The sequence below is a fragment of the Asparagus officinalis genome, chromosome 7 (genome assembly GCF_001876935.1).
Source record: "Asparagus officinalis chromosome 7, Aspof.V1, whole genome shotgun sequence".
Lineage (NCBI taxonomy): Eukaryota > Viridiplantae > Streptophyta > Magnoliopsida > Asparagales > Asparagaceae > Asparagus > Asparagus officinalis.
The window spans coordinates 18,075,194-18,092,644 of record NC_033800.1 but is presented as its reverse complement, the minus strand read 5'-3'; the positions used below and the strand labels follow the sequence as shown (position 1 = coordinate 18,092,644).

Sequence of the window (17,451 nt, the reverse complement as noted above, 5' to 3'; positions counted from 1 at the left end):
GCACAACCTCGGGGTCGATCCCTGTATCACCCTTCGATTAAGAAAAAATAAAAGAAAAATCTTTAAGAGTTTTTAAACACTCAAAACGAACCTACTTCTTCATTAACCCCTTTACAAAGTCAAAAGTACAGTTATAATGAAAAAAAAAAGAGAAAGAGAGAAAAGGGGAGGGAAAGGGAATATAACTAATTCTCATTTTTCTTGACCTACGAGATCCTCTGGAGGTGGAGCGGCCGTATCGGCGAAGGCCGGACCCTCTTGGCCCTGAACGTTCCCACCAGTGGAAGGACAGTTGTTGTTTCCTCATTTGCGCCCTCTGAGAACTCGCTTTCACCACCTAACAGCAATTTTCCTTCTCTCGCCTCGAAATCCCTAAGAAGATTGAGACAACAAGAGACTTGCAGGGGATAAAAGCTCCCAGAAGGAGGATGTGAGCTGGAGGGTACTAGAACAACGAAATAATCAACCTCGGCTTTGCACGCCAAAGCTACTTTGAGTTTTCCAATGGGGCTATGGCGCCAGTCTTCAATTACCTTCACCCTATGTTGCGCCAACTGCGTTTCCTCGAGATTCCACCTCAGTTGCTCGATTGAGAGGTGGCTCGACTGAACGACCTCTTCGACGGCCACTCTAAGGGCCCTTTTAGAATCAACCTCCCCCCACCAAAGTAGCTAGTTTCTCATCCCGATCGATGACATCTCTCTGAAGACAATTGATCTCCCTCCTCTGACTAGCCACCTCACCTCTAAATTCCATGATTAGGGAGGCTTGCTTACATCCCTCGGTGCGAAGCCCCTCCAAAACTCGTTCTCTAGCATCCACTTCTTGGCGCCAGCTAGTTTTGATGTTCTCCACCTGGGCCTCAAGAGTGACGACTCTCCCCTCGGCCTCTTCCCTGGCCATCTTATCCTTCATCAGCTCAGACTCCCATTCCTGCGAAGCGTCGTGCATATGGGCGAATCTTATCCTTCATCAGCTCAGACTCCCATTCCTGCGAAGCGTCGTGCATATGGGCGAGCCGCTCATACAATTCCTGCTCCACTAAGGCCCCTCGGACTAAATAAGCCTTGAGGGCTAAATGTAAACCGAAGCTTGACATCCTCCTTAAAACCTGATTGTCTTTTGACAGGGAGAATTGTTGCACGGCCGTAATAGGAGCCGAAAGGGACCCAAGAATTGAAGTCTCTTTGTCAAGAAAGGCCGGAGGGAAAAATTTATCATCTTCAGACTGGCCTGGTAAAAGATTCCTCCTGAGGATCAATTAACCTGACTTGGGGCGTCGCAATGGCTCCTACTGACCCGATGATGAGGGCAACAGCTCTATCTATATCAAAAGTAGTAATCGGCATGATCGAGACCGCGGTCATTCGTAAAACGGACTTATCCAGCAAAACCTCAAAGCAACGAGAGCCTGCGAACTTCTTGATCAACTCAAGATCGACCTTTTCTTCCTTGGATAACGCCATCTTGATGAGTGCATTCCTCCTAATCTCAGGCCAATCAGAGCAAACCATCTCTAAATCCTCCCCGGTCACCCACACAAACTTCTCCTTCCATTCCTTATGAGAATCTGGAAGGTCTACGATCAACTTGGAGGACCCCGACATCTGAAAGTAATAGTGGGGCTCCTTCTGACTTGTTTTTACAACCACGAAATAAGCAAAAAGCTTTGCCGTGGGTTTGATGCCCAACCAACTGCATATAACCACGAAAGCCACAGTGATGGCTATGGCGTTCGGCTTCATTTGTGCCGGCGAAACCCCTAAATCCTCGAACAATTGCTTCAAAAACGAAGGCAAAGGCAATCTCAGGCCACACTCTAAGTGGTTTAGATAGAGCGGGTGCCGCCCCGGCCCATGGTCATAAATGGCTTCCGCTTCCTTCGAGAGGGAAAACTTATATTCCTTAGGGATGTCAAACTTCGCAGACATTGTCTTCAGTTGGGCCGAGGTCACTTTTGAATGGATGATCTCCAAGTATTCCCGACGAGGCACCTCTTCCAGATCCATAGAGAGACTAGGGGACAATCGGCAAGAACGACAAAATTAGAAGAAGGTGAGGAAGGAGAGTAGTTAGATCATATAAGAATTTCAAACGACAATATATGGTCTCCTACTTTACAGCTATCATCACATCTAAGCCGTTGGAGCCTATTTCATCCCACGGCTAAAACCTAGCCTTGGAATTTAAAATGCCGTCGAATGACATTTCGCCTTCTTCTCTTGAGAAAACCGTGACCTGACAAGAGAACAACCTAGGCAGCCTCAGTGATGTCTGATGACGTCAAGCGTCCAAGTGTCCAGAAGGAGCGCCACTTCGCTGTCAGAATCAATTCTACCTAGTCTCTGTTCAGTTATTTTTTCCTTGCATCTGGCCACAGCCACATCCAAGCGAAAGAGGCTAACTGTTATGGAGTGTTCCCTGTTACTTACAAATATGTTATCCTGAGAATGGACCCAGTCGAGCTGGCGTCGCTCCCTAAAGACGACTCGAAAGACGAACTCAGTCGGGTGGAAAAATTACTGCTCAGCAACAGGCCGACACTTCCCCTGGAGGCGACTTAGAACATTACTTCCCAGCATTATTTTACCATCTATGGTCATCATTACGACTCCACGTCACCCGAAGACAAACCTCAACGGCTGCTGATTCCCCATGCCACAGAAGTGACTCCACGTCACCCGCAGACAAGCCTCAACGGCTGCTGATTCCCCATGCCACAGAAGTGACTCCACATCAACCGCTGACACAAGCTCAACTGGTGTGATTCCCCATGTCGCTCAAAGTGACACCGCCATCACTCATCAATCGACATGAATATGGCAGAGGATGACTCATCCTCCATCTCACCTCTCGCCGTCCACAGTTACCACCTCCTCACTAAATACATGTTCTGCCCTTGGCATCCTCTATAAATACAGACGCTATTCATCCTAAAAAGAGGTTCGGTCTCTCCATCACTACCTAAAAAAATTCTCTAGTTACATATTAGAGGGGGATACTATTCCTCTATTAACTGGACCAAGTACCCTAGCTTACTTGATCATCGGAGGTACCACGGGGGAAACAAGCCCAGTACTCCCACGGTTCTTATGTGTGCAGGTGATCCGCCCACCCCGAGCTCTGAGAACCAGGCATAAAGTCGAAGAAGGAAAGCGGCCCTCCATCCCCCTCGACGATCCAGCAACTCTGCAACCCCCATCGACTGTTTGTTCACGAGCATCAACAAGTTTGGTGATGTTGTGGATAAAAATAATATTTTATTAGATGTGGTGGATGAGTTGTTGGATAAAAATAATATTTTATTAGATGTTATGGATGAGTTGTTGGATGAAAATAATATTTTATTGAATGTTATTGGTGAGTTTTAGGAATGGAAATGGATGAAATTGCACTTTTTGAGATTTTCACCTTTTCATTTCCATTTCTTGGTTTTTAGGAAATCAACCAAACAGACCCTTATATTCGCTTATTATAAGAATCATGTCTAGCATAGCACACAATTTATCAATTTATAGTGTGTACACACATAAAAAGTTGATGGATGAATAATGATTAGCTATAGCTGATATATTTAAGGGTTTTTCTATAGAGTGCCCAATGGCACTCTATAGAAGAGGAGAGAGATAGAGAGATATGATTGAGGAGGGGGCCCACCTGATTTGCATTGAGATCCCCTCCCTAATCATCTCTTTCTATCTCTCTCCTCTCTTATAGAGTGCCCATGGGCACTCTATAGAAAAACCCTATATTTAATTATTATGAATTTATTGTATTATGGTCTGGCATACGATGCGTCCCGGTGGAATTACTTTGAGAGCAAACGCAAAGGGTATTGAGTGCAAACCTTAGCCTCAGGTTTTGTCAAAAAAAAACTTTTTGACTTTTTTCATAAAACCCAAAATTTTACCCTAATTGTTTTTTGTACACCCACTTTTAAAGTCGTTTTTTTCTGCCTGTTAACCCAAAACTTTACAACATTCATTATTGAACCCAACTACTACCAGAATTTTAAATTCATCTATTTCCAAAAAAAAATTGCGCATAAACTAAACTTTTAGCCTCGTTTAGTTTTATACTCACTCACCTCCAAAACCAATCTTAGGCCTAAATATTTAATCAAATCAATTTCAAACTAAATAAATTTGAACAGTTTGATATGCGGTGTATGTCGGTATAGTTTTGGTGTAACATGTTATGCTTTCTCTGAATAGTTAATTATATAATGTAATTTTAAATCAAATCCTTAAACTAATGCCATTTTGATCTACAAAATATATAGTTTATGTAAAATCAAAACTTAAACCTTTACCATAAAATTATAATTAAAAAAAAGATGAAAGAGAAGATAAATGAGAGATTCGACAAGAATAAAAGAAGACTTGAATTCAAATCTTTTGTGCCCCTATCCCTTATTTTGTCACTTCCCATGATGCAGGGCCTACACCGGTTGTATAAATTTGATGCTTCGTATTTATGCGCGTAGCTCGCTTGTATTAAGGGAAAATTACTTCTAGCCTCAAAAATAACAACAACTATTCTTTTTCCACTCAAGACTTCTTCATCACTCCCAATACACCCAAAAGCAAAGCCACAATTCCATTAGTCCCCAAAATACAAAACCCAAGAGTTAAAAAACATGTGAAGATCATAATACCATATCTATCTATCTATCTATCTCTCTCTCTCTCTCTCTCTCTCTCTCTCTCTCTCTCTCTCTCTCTNCCCCCCCCCCCCCCCCCCCCCCCCTCTCTCTCCCTTTTTTTATGATGTCACTGTGATGATTTGAAATGGGTTTTGGGGGAAAACCTCTAGTTCCCACTAAAATTTTCCAACGGCGTCGACATTGGCGATGGAACTTTCCTGGTGTTCGCACATGAGGCGAAGAAAACTACGATCTTGAAGATAGTGATGACGAGTTGTGATGGATTCAGCGTCGCCGTTCCGAAGAAAAAGGTGAGAACTCTGGCAACTCCCGGTATAATGTTTTCCTTTTTTTAACTTGTACTTGAATCTGAGTGCTATATTTTTTATTATTTTACATATTCTTGTAATTTTTTAAAAATCAATGACTTGAGATTAAAGCAGAGTCTGTAAATTTACATATTATTGTTATTTTACTATAATGAGTTTGTTGTTAAGGTTATGAATTGATTGTGAAGAAAGGCTGCGAGTTAGTTGTCAAGGTTACGAGTTTATTGTCAAGGTTACGAATTGGTTGTCAGTGTTACAAGCTGGTTGTGAAAGACACGAGTTGTTGTCAAGGTTACGAGTTGGTTGTGAAGGTTACGTGTTGGTTGTGAAGGTTATGAATTTGTTGTGAATGTTACGAGTTGTTTGTGAAGGTTATGAGTTGGTTATGAACCTCGGCAATGAGTTGATTTTGATTGTTGTTAACTAACCTTCACAACCAACTCATTACCGAGGTTCACAACCATTATGAGTTTGTTGTTAAGGTTACAATTTGGTTGTGAACCTCGGTAATAAGTTGGTTGTGAATGTTAGGAGTTGGTTGTGAATGTTAGTTAACAACAATCACAATCAACTCATTGCTAATGTTCACAACCAACTCGTAACTTTCACAACAAACTCATAACCTTCATAACCAATGCGTAACCTTCACAGCCAGCGCGTAACCTTCACAACCAACTCGTAACATTGACAATCAACTTGTAACATTAACAACCAACTCGTAACATTGACAACTAACTGGTAACCTTAACAACCAATTCGTAACCTTCCTTCACAACCAATTTATAACCTTAACAACAAACTCATTATAGTAAAATAATAAAAATATGTAAATTTACAGACTCTGCATTAATTTTAAGTCATCGAATTTTAAAAAAAATTACAATAATATATAAATTTACATACTCTGCTTTATTTTACATATTGTTATAAATTTTTTTAAAATTGAAGACTTGAAATTAAAGTAGAGTCTATAAATTTACATATTTTTATTATTTTACTATAATGAGTTTGTTGTTAATGTCACAAATTGGTTGTGAAGGAAGGTTACGAGTTGGTTGTCAATGTTACCAGTTGGTTGTCAAGGTTAAGCGTTGGTTGTCAAGGTTATGAGTTTGTTGTGAAGGTTACGACTTGGTTGTGAACCTCGACAATGAGTTGATTGTGATTGTTGTTAATTAACCTTCACAACCAACTCCTAACCTTCACAACCAACTCATTACCGAGGTTCACAACCAACTCGTAACCTTCACAACCAATTCGTAATCTTGACAATCAACTCGTAACCTTCACAACGAAATCATAACCTTAACAACCAACTCGAAACCTTCAAAACCAACTTGTAACATTTCTTTACAACCAACTCATAACATTAACAATAAACTCATTAAAGTAAATTAACAATAATATATAAATTTACAGACTCTGTTTTAATCTCATGTCATCGATTTCAAAATAATTACAACAATATGTAAAATAGTAAAAAAAAAATATAGCACTCAGATTCAAGTACAATTTTAAAAAAGGGGAAAAATTACACTGGTAGTCATCGGAGTTCTCGCCTTTTTCTTTGGAACGTCGATACTGAATCCATCACAACTCGTCATCATCTTCTTCAAGATCGCAGTTTTCTTCGCCTCATGAACTAACGCCGAAAAAGTTTCATCGCTGATGTCGACGTTGTTGGAAAATTTTAGAGGGAACTAGAATCCCCCCTCCCCAAAACCTATCCCCCCCCACCCCCAAAAAAAAAAATTTAAAAAAAATCCATTTCAAATCATCATAGTGACATCATGAAAAAAGAGAGAGAAAGGATATTATGGTCTTTATATATTTTAAACTTTTGGGTTTTGTGTTTTAAGGGGCTGTTTGGTTGCACACTTTTTGAGAAATTTTTTCTCAAAACATCTGACAATGGCAAATTTGTAATTAAGAGTTTTCCAGAGATTTCTGTAAATTGTGTTTTGTTCAACAAAAAATTTACAGAAATATTTTCTATAAAATATCAAAACCTGCCAAGTTTTACAAAAAGCAATTTCCTCTCAAAATGAGAGGAAATCACCAGAAATCTGACACATACCATATTTAATTAAAAACCTACCAAATCTTGTTATTTTCTATAAAGTTATGAGCTATTTTCTTGTTTTGAACCAAACAAGCAAAGTACAAAAAACAAGAAAATTGATACTTTTTGATTTCTTAAAACTTTTCCTATAATTTTTTTAAGAAATACAAGAAAATCATATTTTACGTGGAAAACATTTCCTATAATTTCTAGAAATTGAACCAAACACCCCCTAAGAGCAGAGAATTATGGCTTTGCTTGGGGATTTGGGAGTGTCGTTAAGTCTTGAGTGAAGGTAGAATAGTAGTAGTTATTTTGGGGGCCAGAAGCAAATTTTCCTTTTGTATTAATGCGCATGACATGAGCATTGGAAAATGGAGTCCTCTTTTAATCACAGAAATCGTCTCCTTCCCCCTCTCTCTCATCCAAACTCCAAAGGTGTCTACTTTGGTTTTCAGTTACGTGGCGCTAAATGCTCTCAACGAAATGCGGCATCTTTTGGCTGCTTGCTTGATTGATTGAGGGATTTGGGACGTGGGGAGCTATGAAAGAGTACACTAAAACTTGCAGCTGCTAAGTCTTTCTCTGTTTCTGAGGATTATTCTTGAGATTTTTGTTCTTCTTTTTTTGTTCAGAGAATTTTGGTCACGGAAACATGTGTGGGATTCTGGCGGTGCTGGGCTGCTCTGATGATTCGCAGGCTAAGAGGGCTCGAGTTCTCGAACTCTCGCGCAGGCAGTCATCTAACCCTATCCCTCTGTTTTAGTTTCCTGAAGAATTCTCAGCAAAATGAAGTTGATGGTTTTCGTAGTTGATATTAGCAGTAATTTTTTACTAATTTTGATTGCTAGCTATTAGGCCATGATGTACAGAAAGATATTCCGAATTCGCCACCACCACCCCCACCACTTTTTTCTGGCCCGGTGAAATTGCACGTGCAATGGTAAAGTTGAAATAAGATATCTATTTAACTCTAAAATAAAATTTATCATGGAAGGATGTCCATGAAAAAAAAGGGGTCCATTAGTTGAAGCGTTTCAACTTCTAGCACGCTTTTAGTACTCTTTCTTTTTGGCATTATAGTTGATGATGACACTGATAAATCTTGGAGTTATGGTAGTATACATTTTGAGCCAAAGGTTAGTGTCCTCCTTATAGAATCAAATGGTCCTGCACCTTAGTTTGATCATGACAGCTGTCATATATGTAATCTCATGAGATCTGGATATTATTACTACTAAAAGGCCCTACCTTGGTATTTTGCTAGATGAGAGTCTTCCACTTCTATTAGCAATGAGCCATTCAGTCAAATTGATGAAGTCAGTCAAAAAATGATCTTTCATGTACGATACTGTGCATTTTATGTTCCGGTACGTAAATACAATGAAATAATAGAACAAACATTTCTAGGGTCATGGAGATGTGGAGCAACATACAAGTTATCATGCATGTATATCCATCTTTTTTAGTCTAACAAATTTTCCAAGAATTGCATATTTGAAGTTTTCGACGAATGAATATGCAAGCATAGGGTGAGGGAGATAAGAAGGCCATTTGAGTATATGTGACTCAATATCATCCTTAAGAACAATTAGTTTTGATTCCAAATAAGTACTAAAAATGTTTGATTTCTTGCCATGTAAAATGAAATGGGTTAATCCAATACTGCAACAAAAGAAGCAACTTTGAAGTTCTAACCTTCTAGAAGAATGTTGGTTTATTTGCGATCAGTACTATTCAGAAATATTGTAAATTACGTAATTCCGCCCATGTTCTTTAAGAAAAGTGATATTTTAAATCTGATAGGAGATCCTAAATTGAGTTTGTACTAAAGTATGTTTCTATTTCTATGAGATATTGAAGAATTATAGATAAGATTAAGCAGATGTGTTTTTCTGAGACAGATTAAAGCATCGAGGTCCTGATTGGAGCAGACTGTACCAAAATGAAGATTTCTTTCTAGCGCATCAAAGGCTAGCAATTGTTGATCCTGATTCTGGGGACCAACCCCTAGATAATGAGGATGACAGCATTATTGTTACAGTATGAATTGATACAAGTAGAAACAGTTCATTTTCTTTCTGTACTAGTCTATGCATTTTCCATTTTAGTGTAAAAAATGTTCATGCACACCGCGGAAGGATACAGCCTAGCAACTTGCAACTTCTTGAAATTAAATTACACTTGGAGGTTGCCTGCACCTTGATTGAGTGCTATTGATTGTTTCAACATAACTTGTATTTGTAGGACTCAATATCATCCTTTAGATCAATTAATATTGATTCCAAATAAGTACTAAACTTCAGTTGCCCTTGTTACCTTTTTTCTCAATTATCATGCTATATCGCATGGATATGTCCTACATAATCAACTTTGTAACTGACTGCATTCAACCTAAATATCACTTCTGGCTTACTCATTATCATGATTCCCATTTGTTTAAAGGAGTTTCAGCACAACATTGGAGATTTGTATTTTTTTAGTTTGTTCAATTTCACACAAATATGAAATGCGATGACAATAAAAGAAAGTAGGGATAGAGATAGTTAGCCAATTGATGACACGCGGTATGTTCACGAGGTTCGGTCCGCTGACCTACGTCCCCGCTCCCCACTCTCGAGGAGAAATTCACTACACACCCGGTTTGGAAGCCAGAACTTCTTCTACACAATGATCTCCACCGAGATCTCACAACCACACAGTAGATCTCCACGAGATCAAGCTCTTAACAGTAGTAAATCAAAAAAAAACTCTCTCTTTACAATAGCCCTATGGCAAGAGAGGAGATTGCAATTGAAGCTTGGGATGTGGGCTTTGAAATAGTAAAAGCAAATGAAAGTTGAAGCTCTTTGAAACAATAAACTTAAACATAAGAGATTTGTAATAAAAACTTGGATCTAAAGTAGTTGGGGTTGTTGGGTATTTATAAGGAGAAAAGACAACAGCCAAAACCCCAAAGAAACAGCAAAAATCTCCCAAAAACCTAGAAACAGATTTTGTACAGAACTAGCCGTTAGACTGCTTATTAGTCGACTGACTATTTTAACCAGTCGACTGATGAGATGACTGTTGTAGGCGATTACCAGCTTATCAGTCGACTGACGACCTCTATCAGTCGACTAATGGATCATCAGTCGACTGGTCCGTCGACCGAAACAAAACAGAAACTTTTTGATGATTGCAGGTACTTTCATCAGTCGACATATCAGTCGACTGACGCCATCAGTCGACTGATAACAGGTTATCAGCCTGAATCGATTTTGAAATTGAGTTTCAAGGCTCTATTAAAATTAGTAAACATATTCAAAAAATGTAAAGTTTTGGGAATAGTTTATACACATATTGACTAACTTGTTTGAAAAGGAATTTTGCAAAAAAATCCTCGTATGTGTGAAAATCATTATTTTAGCAAAAGTACCAAAATACGAGTTTTGAAATTATGCAAGTGTGTTATCCCATGAGCTTCAAATGTAATCAACAAACTTCTTGCCTACATTAAGTACTAAAAAGAAAAATAAAATAGCAAATATCCCTCACATATAAATACATGGCTTGAGTCTTGATATTTGCTCTTGAGTTGATAAAGTTTCTCATGCATATGGTGTTTTTGAAAGCTTCGCTTCATCACTTTGCCTCCACCTCCTTAGATATTATCGTTGTAGCTCATATTCCATCCAATCCTCCAATTGATGGTGCTAATCAATTGTAATCTACAATATAGCTCAATAAATAATTAGCACCAATAATGATGTTTGTGAATCATCATCAAAACAAGAAGGCTAACAATCTCCCATTTTTTTTGATGATGACAGATAACCATTATTCAACGAGCAAATAAAATTGATTATTTGGTTTATAGATAGTTGCTCCGCTTATTTATAAGGTTTTTCCTTACTATGTGCACAAATGAGGAGATTTCTCTCCCCCTTTGTCACCATCAAAAATGGGGTACACAATACAAAATAAAACATATGCAAAAACCCACAAAATACACCTCAAGTATTGGCCTACCCGTGTCACATTCCTCAAGTGTTTGGATTTACGACCTCTTTAGGCATTACTACCAACTCACTCTTCTTAGATTTGACCCGGTCTCTCCTAAACACTCCTCTTGGCAATTTTATGTGTTTAGACATGTTATGACAATGAGTGCGTAAAGGAAAATAGTAAGATATGAAAATGACAATCAGAACAAACAAACAAAGTCAAAGAATACACATGCCTAAACCATTTCTTATGCGATAAAAATATTCTTCACTAGATGTCCGCTAATTGAGATTTAGTATCAATATAAATGAGGGACACATCTTTCCGCTCAACATGGTCACGTAAGAAATGATGGTGTACATCTATATGCTTGGTTCTAGAATGCTAAACGGAATTTTTTGAAATATTGATAGTACTAGTATTATCACAAAAGATTTTTGTATCTTGAAAATACAAATCGTATTCAATAAAATTTTGTTTCATCCATAAAAGTTGTGCATAACATAAGCTGACGGTAATGTATTCCGCTTCTGTAGTGGACAAGACAACACAATTTTATTTTTTGGATGCCCAAGAAACAAGAGTATTACCCAAAAATTAACATGTACTATTCGTACTCTTGCGATCTACCTTACAATCGGTAAAGTCAGCATCACAAAAACCATAAAGATCAAAAAAAGTATTTTTTGGATAAAATAAACCAAGATTTGTTGTGCCGTTAACATATTTGATAATTCTTTTAACCGCAACCAAATGAGACTTTTTAGACGAGGCTTAAAAACGTGCACATGCACAAACACTAAACATGATATCCGGTGTACTAGCGGTGAGGTAAAGGAGACTACCTATCATACATCGATATAGCTTTTGCTCTATCTTTTCACCACTATCATCCGTATCTAATTTGATGGTAGTGCTCATTAGAGTTGGGACATGTTTGGAGTTTTCCATCCTGAATTTTTTTAACAACTCCCTAGTGTATTTACTTTGCGATACGAATATGTCATCATTGGATTGTTTAACTTGGAGGCCAAGAAAGAAGGTGAGCTCTCCTATCATGCTCATCTCAAAATGATCTTGCATAACTTTAAAAAAATCCGTGTACAAAGATTCATTAGTGGCACCAAAAATAATATCATTAACATAAATTTGAACTAAAAGGACATCATTTTTTGTTTTCTAACAAAAAGAGTATTATCAATTTTTCCTTTAGAAAAACCATTTTCAAGTAGAAAACTAGAGAGGCAAGCATACCAAACTCTAGGAGTTTGTTTTAACTCATATTAAGCCTTTTAAACCCTGTAAACATGATTAGGAAAAGAATGATCCATAAAACCGGGGGGTTGCTCAACATATACTTCCTCCTTTATAAAATCATTTAAAAAGATAATTTTAACATCCATTTAAAATAGTTTGAAATCTTTAAAACTAGCAAAGGCTAAAAATATCCTAATAGATTCTAATCTTACAACCGGTACAAAAGTTTCATCATAGTCTATACCCTCTTGATTGTATCCTTAGGCAACTAAACAAGCTTTATTTTTAGTTACTATGCCATGTTCATCAAGTTTGTTTCTAAAAACTCATTTAGTTCCAATAATAAAAGTATTATTTAGTCTAGGAACTAATTTTCAAGCATTATTTTTTAAAAAATTATTCAATTCATGCATAGCTAAAACCCAAAACTCATCTTTTAAAGCATCATCAATACGTTTAGGTTCTATTTGGGATAAGAAGGCTATGTTACCACACTCACTCAAGACTTTTGAGCGAGTTAGAATTCCTTGAGATGGACTCCCTATTATTTGTTCCTTTGGATGATCCAGTGTAAATTTCTATGTCTTGGAGAGTTTTTCTTGAGATTGTATGTTGTTGCTTTCCCCATCCTTTTGTGCATCTATTGAGGGTTTGTCATTAATTTGCAAGATCTCCAATCCTTCCTTAATATCATCATCATCCCTAGGCAACCTATCTTGCAAACTGATATTAGTCTCATCAAAGGTAACATTTATAGATTATTCAACAACAAGTGTTCGTTTGTTGAAAACTCTACAAGCCTTACTTCTAGATGCATATCCTAAAAATATACCAATATTAATTTTTGAATCAAACTTATCATGATGGTCTTTAGTATTTAAGATAAAACATTTACAATCAAAAATACGAAAATATCCAATATGTGGAGTTTTGCCAAAAAAAAGTTCATAAGGAGATTTCTTGAAAGTAGGTCTAATCAAAACACGATTTAAAACAAAGCCGTATTGACGGCTTCGTCCTAATAAAATTTTGGCAATACAAAAGAGTTTATCATTGTGCGTGTCATCTCTTGTATGGTTCTATTTTTTCGTTCAACAACACCATTTTGTTGGGGTGTTCTAGGAGCGGAAAACACGTGTTATACCACGATGAGCGTAAAAATCATTAAAGAATTTATTTTAAAATTCACCACCATGATCACTCCTAATTTTAACGACTTTCAAATCTTTTTTATTTTTAATTCTTTTTATAAAATAAGAAAATTCTTTAAAACATTCATCTTTATTTGTAAGAAAAATTACCCATGTAGAGTGTGAGAAATCATCAACAATAACAAAAATATAGTGTTTATCTCCTAGAGAGGCAACACGCATGGGTCCAAAGAGATCAAGATGCAATAATTATAAAGGTTTAGAAGTGAATACCTCATTTATGGATTTGAAGGCGTTCTTAGTTTGTTTACCTTTAGCACATTCCTCACAAGTAGAATCCTTGATATATGTTAAATTGGGTAGCCTTCTTACTAAGTTCTTCTTGAATAACTTAGATATTAACTCCATGTTAGCATGTCCAAGTCTCTTGTGCCAAATCCAAGAATCCTCATCCACCGCGGAAAGGCACTTTACATCTTGATCTATTAGCTTATTCATCTTAAAAATATAAACATTAGATCTTCTAAAAGCAACAAAAATAATTTTATCATTCATACTAATGTTGTATTTATCCGGTTTAAAAGAAATGTCAAAGCCTTTGTCACTTAATTGACTAATGCTAAGAAGATTGTGATTTAGTCCTTTAACAAAATAAATATCCTCAATTATGGGAGAATGTATCTTACCAATATTACCAATACCTATAATTTTACCTTTCTCACCACCACGAAATGAGACATTACCTCATTTAATCCTTGATAGGGTTACAAATAGTTTCTTATTGCCCGTCATGTGATGTGAGTAACCACTATCAAGGTACCACAAGTCCTTACGTTTTGTGTGAGATGTTCCCTACATATGAAGAAGTTGTAGAACCTTTAGGTATCCAAACTTTGGGTTCTTGAATATTAGTATTTTTGGTACCCTTAGGTACCCACATTAACTCATAATGATCAATGTTATTTTTTATCCTACAATGAGTAGAGATATGACCATATTTCATGCAATATGTGCACAAAAACCTTTTCTTATATGTAAGAGTGTAAGATTGATGATACCATTTTCTATCAACATGATGATGACTAGAGTAAGCATGATTAGATTTAACTTTATTATTTTTAATTTCTAATCTCCCAATTTTGGATCTTAGTTGTTTGTTTTCAAAGTCTAGATCTCCTATCATTTCTTCTTTTAGAGCAAGAGAGGATTTTAGTTGCTCAAACTTAGAGTCACAAGAAACATGTAATTTTTTGAATGAGGAATATTCTTTTGCTAATCTTTTAAATTCAAAGTTTAATTCTTCTAAAACCACTTCTAATTCACATTACATATAAAGAGATTTACTTTCGGTTTCGGATTGTACCTCATCTTCATGAGCCATGAAACAAATGTTTAGGTCATGAAGAGCAATCTTGGCACCCTCATCAGCACTATCCGAGTCGCTTGGTTCGGATTCATCCTAACCGGCATACATAGCATTTTTCTTCTTATACTTTAAATACTTCTCCTTAAGCTTAGGACAATCCTTGGCTAAGTGTCCCGGTTCGTTGCATTCGAAGAATTTACCTATACGAGAAGAAAATTTGTTGTTAGATCCGATTCTTAAAAGTTTTATTCATTTTGATTAATTTTGATATCCTTCTAGAGAGGTGTGTCACTTCTCTAAAGACATCAATTTCACTATCCGAGAAGGATGAATCATCAATTGCTCCCTTGAGTGCAATAGATTTTGATTTTTGGGGTGGCTCCTCGGTTGCTTTTGGGATTGCTTCTTCCTTCTCCTTGATCTTCTTTTCATAGACCTTGAGTTTGCCAATAAGTCCATCAAGAGTGAGAGTTGAGAGGTCATGAGCTTCTTCGATGACCGTGGCTTTAGGTTCCCAAGCCGGCGTCAAAGAACGAAGAATTTTGTAATTCATCTCTTGATTCTCCAAAACCTTGTTAAGACCATGTAATTCATTTACGATGTTAGTGAACCGAGAAAACATAGAATCGATAGATTCATTTGGAAGTATTTTAAAAAGTTCATAATCATGCATGAGTCCACTAATATTGGACTCCTTTACTTGAGGGGTTTCTTCATGAGTGATGCATAACTTCTCCTAAATTTCGTGTGTGGTTGCACACGTAGAAACTCTCTTATATTCATTGGGGGTAAGACCACAAATTAGTGCATTCATGGCCTTAATATTAAGGTTAGCTAAGTTCCTCTCATCCTCGGTCATTTCACTACTAAGCTTCTTGAAATATTTTTTTCTCCACTATGTCTAGGATATCAAGGTTAATGCATTGTAAATAAATTTTCATCCTAGCTTTCCAATAGGAAAAGTTGCTACGGTGAAAAGGGGTGGCCTAGTGGTGGATTGTCCTTCTAGCATATGCATATTCATTGAAGCCTCCATTAATATCTTTTCTTTAAGGGGTTTAAGCCGAACAAACAGTAGAGACCTTGCTCTGATACCAATTGAAAGGTCCTAGAGGGGGGTGAATAGGGTTTATGGACAAATAAAATGTAATTAAAAGATATTCCAACAAAGCACACACAAATATGAAATGTGATGACAATAAAAGAGAGTAGGGATAGAGATAGTTAGCCAATTGATGACACGCGGTATGTTCACGAGGTTCGATCTGTTGATCTACGTCCCTGCTCTCCACTCTCGAGGAGAAATCCACTACACACCCGGTTTGGAAGCCGGAACTTCTTCTACACAATGATCTTCACTGAGATCTCATAACTACACAGTAGATCTCCATGAGATCAAGCTCACAACAGTAGTAAATCGAAGAAAAGCTCTCTCTTTACAATAGCCATATGGCAAGAGAGGAGATTGTAATTGAAGCTTGGGATGTGAACTTTGAAATAGTGAAAGCAAATGAAAGCTAAAGTTTTTTGAAACAATAAACTTAAACACAAGAGATTTGTAATAAAAACTTGGATCTGAAGTAGTTGGGGTTGTTGGGTATTTATAAGGAGAGAAGACAACAACCAAAACCCTAAAGAAACAGCAAAAATCTCCCAAAAACCGAGAAACAGATTCTGTACAGAACTAGTCGTTAGACTGCTTATCAGTCGATTGACGATTTTAACCAGTTGACTGATGAGCTGACTGTTGTAGACGATTACCAGCTTATCAGTTGACTGACGACCTCTATCTGTCGACTGATGGATCATCAGTCAACTGGTCAGTTGATCGAAACAAAACAGAAACTTTTTGATGATTGCAGGCACTTTCATCAGTCGACACATCGTCAGTCGACTGACTAGTCGACTAATAACAGGTTATCAGCCTGAATCGATTTTGAAATTGAGTTTCAAGGCTTTATTAAAATTAGTAAATATATTCAAAAAAATGTAAAGTTTTGGGAATAATTTATACACATATTGACTAACTGATTTGAAAAGGAATTTTGCAAAAAGATCCTCGTATGTGTGAAAATCATCATTTTAGCAAAAGTACCAAAATACGAGTTTTGAAAGTGTGCAAGTGTGTTATCCCATGAGTTTCAAATGTAATCAACAAACTTCTTGCCTACATTAAGTACTAGAGAGAAAAATAAAATAACAAATATCCCTCACATATAAATACATGGCTTGTGTCTTGATATTTGCTCTTGAGTTGATGAAGCTTCTTATGCATATGGTGCTTTTGAAAGGTTTGCTTCATCACTTTGCCTCCACCACCTTAGATATCATCGTTGTAGCTCATATTCCATCCAATCCTCCAATTGACGGTGCTAATGAATTGTAATCTACAATATAGCTCAATAAATAATTAGCACCAATAATGATGTTTGTGAATCATCATCAAAACAAGAAGGTTAACAGTTAAGATGCAAGTTTGCAAGTTGCAACAATGTGCAGTGAACAACTTTTTGGTTGGTTATTGTTGTTCTCAACATCAGTACTCATGTTTTATGTACTTCCTAGGCAAGTACTTATCTTAGAATAGAAAGTTATATTATTTTCCAACTTGTTTTCCTAAACTGGCTTTTAAGTGGTCACTCATTCCTAATGAA

At 36.9% G+C, this 17,451-nt stretch overlaps 1 protein-coding gene across 1 annotated transcript in view; it reads left to right on the top strand.

The window, feature by feature from the left end:
• LOC109850950 (asparagine synthetase [glutamine-hydrolyzing]-like) overlaps positions 8,942 to 17,451 on the top strand; it is a 15,342-nt gene continuing 6,832 nt past the window's right edge. The window contains exon 1 of the mRNA XM_020421033.1: positions 8,942 to 9,087. Within this exon, the coding sequence (XP_020276622.1) occupies positions 9,082 to 9,087 (6 nt within the window). The 5' untranslated portion in view covers positions 8,942 to 9,081. The remainder of the gene's footprint in view (positions 9,088 to 17,451) is intronic.